A 7,500-nucleotide genomic window follows, 5' to 3' on the forward strand; every position below is an offset into this window, starting at 1 on the left:
GAGTCTGGGCCATAAATCACAGGCCTGATAATTGGTTGGAAAACGGCAGTCCAGCAGTATATAACCTTTTACGTGTCGTCTCAACTCTTTATTATGGTGCTAATGAGTGGCCGTGGTCAGAGCCCGCGAGCAGAGTGGGTGGAAGAGGGGTTCACCTTAGTAAAACACGGGCTACGGGCTACAAACGGGAGACTCACAAACACGTGTAAGTAAGACGGACACACACACACACACAAATATATATGAACACCCACCCACACACACACACACACACACACACACGAGAGGACAGGCAGATCAGATACCCAGCTACAGACAGGAAGGATATGCGCATACGCAAAGATTCCAACACCCATGCATATGCAATCACACAGGCAAACACACACACACACACACACACACACACACACACACACACACTGGCTGCCAGGCTCAGCAGTGTCCATTACAGGCTGCTATTAGTATGGAGATTGTGCTAATTGTCCCCATAGACCACACAGGCAGCGCTCGGCGGGCCCACTGTGAGGCTGCGAGGCTGAGAAGGAGCGGGGACTCTGCTTTACACATCCTATTGTCTCGGCCGTGACCCTGTTAGTGCAATTACAAATCAATCACTGAATGATTATGGGATACATGCTGTGGATTGTCCCGATGCAAACGACACTGTTACAGCGCATCGAGCGGCTGGGCTTCACATAACAAAGGTCTCCGAGCTGCTTTACCTCATGCATACATCATAAGATTGGCTATTATTATGAGAAGTAATGGCTAACACATTTGAAATGAAGGCGAATAAATGTGAAAGTGCTGCGGAGAATGATTTTACAGTACCTTATATAAAAGGTGTTGTGTCCCTGTTAGATTTAAAATGAAACTACACACTTTATTGGACTTGTCACACATCTTTAATACGACTTGAGTCTGCACTGGTTTTTAGCTGAACTGATTTTACTGCTGATTCTAACACAATTTTAAAAAATCTAAATGAAAAACATGCACTATTATACCTTCATTTATATTTATGTGACGGACTGGCGTTCCAGACTGAAATATCTGCCGGAATGCGAGCGGACTCCTGGACTCCTCTTCTCTGGGTGGCCCGTTTCACGGTCCTGCAGACTGGAGAGGGTCCAGTCTCATTAGCCGTGGCTCAAAGCTCCCGGTCAGTCAAGTCGAGGAGATTGAACCGTGAGCGGTTCCTGTGTGACCCCACTGAGCGAGAACACAGGGTAGAAGATCTATACCCGCTGGCGCTGCCACAGGCCCCTTTGTTCCCCCGTGTTTGCTGACGGGGGGGAATCGGAGGGGCGTATCGATGGGGTCTCACACGGGGCTGCGCTCACCAGGGCTACGCCGCGGTGTGTGTGTGTGTGTGTGTGTGTGTGTGTGTGTGTGTGTGTGTGTGTGTGTGTGTGTGTGTGTGTGTGTGTGTGTGTGGATGACACACACACACACACACACACTCAAGGGTCTGTTTATACACACATCTCGACTCGCAAACAATAAGCGTTCCATAAAACCTCAAGGAGGAGAGTCAAGTCACTCCTGGTGCCGGGATACGGGACAACAAAGAGACGGCGGCCTCTGCACTCGAAGGAGCGATTAGGAAAAACATCATTGGCTGCTTTCTGCAAGTTTAGAGTAGGAGACTTTTCGTAAAAGCACAGGATTATAAAAACCTCTAAATGATAAAAATTCATTTGACATAATCTGGTTAATAAGACATTTTCTTCTTCTGCATAAAAAGGATGCATCTTTTTCCTGATTGCTCCTGCCCTCGGTGAATCGGTGACTGAAGCCCAGTTACTCCATCGTCTGTATTCTGCAGCAGGCGACGCCGTCGTGATGAGGCCGTAACCGTCCGCCAACGCGATAACATCCCGCTCGGAAGCGTGACTAACCCAAACACTGGTGGATCACACAGCGCCAGGTGGCTGCGGTCGGCCCGGACCTGCAGCACTCAACAGGTTTTCTGACAGTATCAGATGTTATCTGTGTGTAAAGATGCCCGTGAGTGACGCTGAAAGCAGGGAAGGGGTTTATCTCAGCTGATTTAACGCAAAGGCGCGTCGCTGTTTGGACTTGCTTTGAAGTCGCCCCGGCTCTGAGTCTGCCCATTAGCCCATTAGGTGTGCGCTGCCCACATGGTGACTGTGGGACAGGTGTGTGAGGCCAAAACAGGTGGGTATGTGCATTTACCTTGGTCCAGTAGGCGATTGTGCTTAAAAACATGTTTACCACACACACACGGGCCGCGCCGCGGACACCCTGTTTAATTAAACTTCCACAAACAGTGGCACAGTGTTTGTCCAGGACTGCTGCGTTACTTGATGCACGCAGCAGAGCAACCGTCTCATTTTCTCCTTATTAACCACTAATTGAGAGAAGGAGCGGAAGGGGAAAAGAAATCGAGGGAGAAGTGATGAGGGGACAATGGGATAATAAGGAGAGAGCGAAGCAGAGAGAGACACAGAGAGAGAGATGTTAATGTGTAATAATCAGTGGTCCGGGTAATAGTGATCTGTATTTTTGGAACCGATTTAATTACCCGCTGATAAGAGCTTGTGACCTGTCTGTTAGTCTCTGGAGTGCACACAAAGACACAAACTCAAAAAGGAAAATATTGTATAAAGCGCACAAATAATTCAAGTGTGTTGAGAGACGGGAGAGTGACACAGTTGGTCGTCGGTGTGTCTCACTCAGGTTGATGCTATCAGAATAAGTGACAGGTCCCCGGCGAACGGAACGTGATATCTCTGTCCGACGACGGGGGCTTTGGATCCAACGGGACGACTGTGACAGATGCAGCCAGCTGTGTGTGTGTGTGTGTGTGTGTGTGTGTGTGTGTGTGTGTGTGTGTGTGTGTGTGTGTGTGTGCGCGCATGTGTGTGATCCTCGACGCTGGCTTTTATTGGCTGCTTCTACTTTTTATTGTGTTTGCACGTGTGTGTGTGTGTTGCGACAATAGAAAACCGACAGCACAAGTAACACATGTCCCCTGTTAAACTCAAGTTGTTTTTATTTCGTCGCTCACAATAGAATTGAGTCATAACAAATTCACAAAGAACCGTTTATGAAGAACAGACATTTCTAAATATTGTGTACTCACTTTTGTGCTTTTTATTGTGTTTTTGGCAAAGAACAAATGAACATCAATACCTACATTAAATGATAAACATGGTGAGAACAGGGATGACCCTCACATGACTGTAACTGTATAGGAACAGATCCACACACATTCGCCTGCGCTCTTAAGCAGCCTCACCCAGTGTCATCACAAATACACAAGGACAGCGGTAACTTTCCCTCTGACTTCCACTCCGTCTCCAATTTGTAACTCACTATCAAAGATCATTGAGCCATGCATCTCAATGAGGGCCAGATTGATTGGTTGGAGCTGAGCGGAGGCAGGGTTCGATCTTTGCCCTCGGGCCCCGAGAAGGGGAATGTGGTCACTGAGAGACCGTCGCCCGGCTTCCCAGTCCACTCTCCATCAACGAGATGATTGGACACTTACATGCTGAGCCACGCCCGCACCTGATGGAACAATTGTAGTGAATAATGGAGAAGATGAGAGAAAGAAGGAGCAAGAGGGAGAGGGAGATAAATTAAGGGTTTGTGCTCTGATTGACCTGTGGTCAGAGAGGTTATGTCCATTGATCTGTGGGGCAGAAGAAAAGGGCTTTGGCCTGAGGTGCTTCAGAATGAGTCTATTTGGGCTTTAGGATTCCTGATCATTCCCACCAGGAGGTTTTTCATCATCTAACTCCCCAGGACTTACAGCTGCTGTCTCCCGTTGTCAGTGTAATGCACAGAGCACAACAGAGGCCAAAGGCCAATCAATGTTCTACAAGGGGTTGATACACATCTTATTAGTCAATGAATGATCATTAGAAGTCTAACGAGGCATTGATTTGTGCAAGGGCCAAAGGTTGCGGTGGTTTTGGTGAGTGTCTTTAATACATTAAACGCAATTGATTGCAGAGTAGGAGGGATATTTCTGAAGGATGCTGGAATTACATTGGACAGGGAGTGGTTTGAGGTCAAGCCGGGAGAGGAAGTGTACCTTCACGGGCCACATTATGTGGTTAGGATTAAATGCGGAGCCCGATGTATTACCGGTATTGCAATAGTGCAATTATTAAAAAACAGGTATCTAGAAGTAGTGAGCGAGAGGCAACTAGACTTGTTGTTTCAAAGGCTGCTGCTCCAGCCTTTGAAAGCTGAGGAAATGACTCTGCTCGTAGCAGATGTGTTACTACAGGGCCTATTATGTTGCTCATTAAATACCCAACCTCTCAATAGGCCATTATTTCCCCAATAAAAAAACAAACGGCGGCCTGCATACTTCTCCCCCCCCCCTCCGCTTCAGAGGTTAGCTCTACCTCACAGACGGCAAAAACCCCTGACTAATATCCTGCATGTGATGCTCTTAAATAGGAAGCAGGCCGCGGGTTAGGGTGGGGTACAGGTGTGGCAGGAGCCAATGGCTTTTATAGCCCTCCATCTCCTCTGAAAGCGTGCCAAGAACCTGCCTACACAACCCACCGCCGCAGTGTTAGCCGCCAAGCGTTAACTTTACTTCCCCCGCCAATCTCCACATGCCCACTGCTTATATAGAGTCTGTGCTTGTTACGGCTTTATGGAGGGATTTCTGATGTGCTTAGAGAATTGTTTGATGATTGGGATAATGATGCCAGTTGGAGTGAGTCGTCTCAGCACTTCTGATCCAGCTGACGCAAAACAAGCACCCCCCCCCCCGGATGCCCGCCTGTCCCCCTGCCATTCAAAGGCATCCAGTGCGCCTCGCGTCAATCAGAATTATACCACGTCCACAGGTTTGTCACCAGGGGGACGTTCGTCAGCCCCCCCCCACCCCCCGCAGAACAGCCTTTTCATGCCCTAGCATAATGTCAGCGGGTGACATCCAGGCCTGATGTGATGTGGCATTCACTAAAGGTCACGTTAGGCATCTCCGCTCCGTCTACATCAGCAGAACTGGCAGCCGTCATATGGGTGCTGGCATCGACCATTACCCGGGCCCTCGGGGGGACTCGGTGCTTTGAGGATTTGTCAGCAGGATTCGGATCTTTGTGTTTTCGGTGGCGAGTGGTGAACCCAGGACAGTCACAGTTCACATCCTGATGCAGAACAACGGAAACTGGATGTGACCATCAATCATCCAAGAGGAGATGGAGGTTATGTCGAAGATATCTTTTTTTTTTCCTTTTCAAAACATGAACTTTACTTTGTCATGATGCTCCTGATAATAGTGTTGGGGCAGAGATACATGGCAGCATTCTGATTGGTCACTTGCCTCAGGGGGGTGTTCTCTTCAAATCCCTTAGGGAGACTGTGCATCCTTCCCCTCTGACAGCTGCTGTTTTACAGTGCTGTGATTCTCCATGTTAGTCCGAATGCTTCCCAAAGGTCCCCAAGGTGAGCCAGTTGTGTGTAAGAGGCCTAAAGTAAACTGAGATAGCGAAGGCTCAACATCCAAAACACTGGTCAAAGACTCAAGACTAGATTCAACACAAAGACTGAAAATGGGACAATCGGAGAGGAAGACGCCGTAAACCATTAGAGGACTGGAAAGACAAACTCAGCACAGCACGGGGAGAGAGAGGGGCCAATCCATCTGAGCCAGTTGCCGTAGTGAGGGAACAGTTAACAAGCCCCACAGGCAGGTTTTACGGCCCCCTGTTGTGTGTCTGAGACCCCCCAGGCTGAAGAGGGGAAGAGGCTGACTGATACTGACAGGGTTTATGTGGGCAGGGGTGGAGGGCAGCGCTGGCGGGGGTGCAGACGTGTAAAAAGGTGGTCATGAAGCAACAACTGTCAGTTACAAGAGTCTCGCTAAAGCGCGTCCACACACACACACACACACACACACACACACACACACACACACACACACACACACACACACACACACACACACACACACACACATACAGGGTCCGTACATGCGGCATCCCACACCATTAAATCTGCTGTCTGTGTGGGACGTGGGCGAAGGCTGGTGGCGCGGCCGTATTTAGAGGAGGACGGGGCTCATCCAAAAAGTGGACCAATAAAACACCTGAAAATCAAATCCCATTGCTCTTATCGTGGCGCCATTCCGAGACGTTATCTGTGCAGGTAATGCGGTTATAAATTCAATTTCAGCACAGAGATTTCATTGTTTACTGATGCCTGCTTGTTCCGGGCGGCAAAGCGCCGAAAGCCCGGGAACGCTCGATGCGTGTCGGGAAAAGTCATTTAGGCTTCCACGAGGGGATGCAAAAAAAAGGGGGGGGGGGGGTCGAGACCAGGAGAGCTGTCATTCTTCCAAGGACACCTGACTCCACTTTCTATTTTTCACCCCTTGTTTTATTTAGAGGCAATTTGGGCCTAGTTTGCTCCTCATTACGGGGCGTCATCGCTCATGGACGCCGCCCGCTAGCACGCGCTGCTGACGCGTAGGACTTCTGCCGTCCCCAGCGACGCTCGGCCCGGTGTGTGACAGCGAGGGGTCACAAATTGCCAAAAAGCACCGGCGTATTTGTAACAGCAGGTATTAGGGAGTTGAATTGTGATTGTCACTTGTTGTCACTTGACTGTGCAGTGAAGGGAAATTAGGTGTGTCTTGCCTACTAGCTGCCTCGCTGTGATTGATGGCTTTCAGAGGGAAAGTACCTCATCTACTAGGTAAAATCTTGATATAGTGGAGCTCCTCGGGCTCCCAGCTGGCTGCTTATGGCAGTAATCCATCAGTAGGGCCCAATGGGCCGTGTGGGCCTCCTGGGTAATGTTCCTATTGACAGCCTTTGATGTTTGTGTATGTGTGCAACTTTATTTTTACTCTGGCTGCTGCTGTCTATCAGGGTACAGACAGGTCCACTGGCACTTGGCCACAGACCGTCTGCGCTGCGTTTCCACATATGAATGTGATGCTCGAGATCAATTCCTTTATATTTTAGGTGCATATTTCCACGTGCTGACGTTAAGTCCTCCTCTTTCCTTTCAGGTAAGGTGAAGGGTGTCTACGATGCTCAGGCCCCCATGTGTCCAGTCTGCCAGACCGTCCTGAGGCCCGGGGAGCTGCAGGAACACATGGAGCAGGAATTAGCCAAAGTCGCCCATCTTCAGATCAGGTCCGTGATGATTCCTTTATTATACCATGTGTCCAAACAGCTCTGTATCACGTCTTCGCTGTTTTTCCCCTCAGCCCTCCGCTCCCACTGCCTCCATTCATCCCTTTCTTTCTCTTGCTTAATATTCTGTGGGGCTCGACTGTCGTTATTGATGGTGACAGATTTGTGTAGCTGCTGGGAGCTCCCCCGTAACTTACCCGGAGGTGGTATCGCCCATCTTCCCTGTCACCTGCGAGCACTGTTTACAAGCTGCCTCATTGTTCCCTACATATTTCATATTACAGCCTCCGGCCTCGAGGCGACAAATCACGGCGCGGGCGGGATAATGTCCCGCTAATGGCTGCTTGGAGAAGCACAACGTACA

At 49.4% G+C, this 7,500-nt stretch overlaps 1 protein-coding gene across 4 annotated transcripts in view; it reads left to right on the forward strand.

The window, feature by feature from the left end:
* rnf220b (ring finger protein 220b) overlaps positions 1-7,500 on the forward strand; it is a 21,893-nt gene that overhangs the window by 7,677 nt on the left and 6,716 nt on the right. For all 4 annotated transcript variants that reach the window (XM_029148849.3, XM_029148850.3, XM_029148851.3 and 1 more), the window contains exon 3: positions 7,010-7,136. In XM_029148849.3, coding sequence (XP_029004682.1) covers positions 7,010-7,136 — 127 coding nt within the window. The remainder of the gene's footprint in view (positions 1-7,009; positions 7,137-7,500) is intronic.

The sequence above is a fragment of the Betta splendens genome, chromosome 4 (assembly GCF_900634795.4).
Source record: "Betta splendens chromosome 4, fBetSpl5.4, whole genome shotgun sequence".
NCBI lineage: Eukaryota > Metazoa > Chordata > Actinopteri > Anabantiformes > Osphronemidae > Betta > Betta splendens.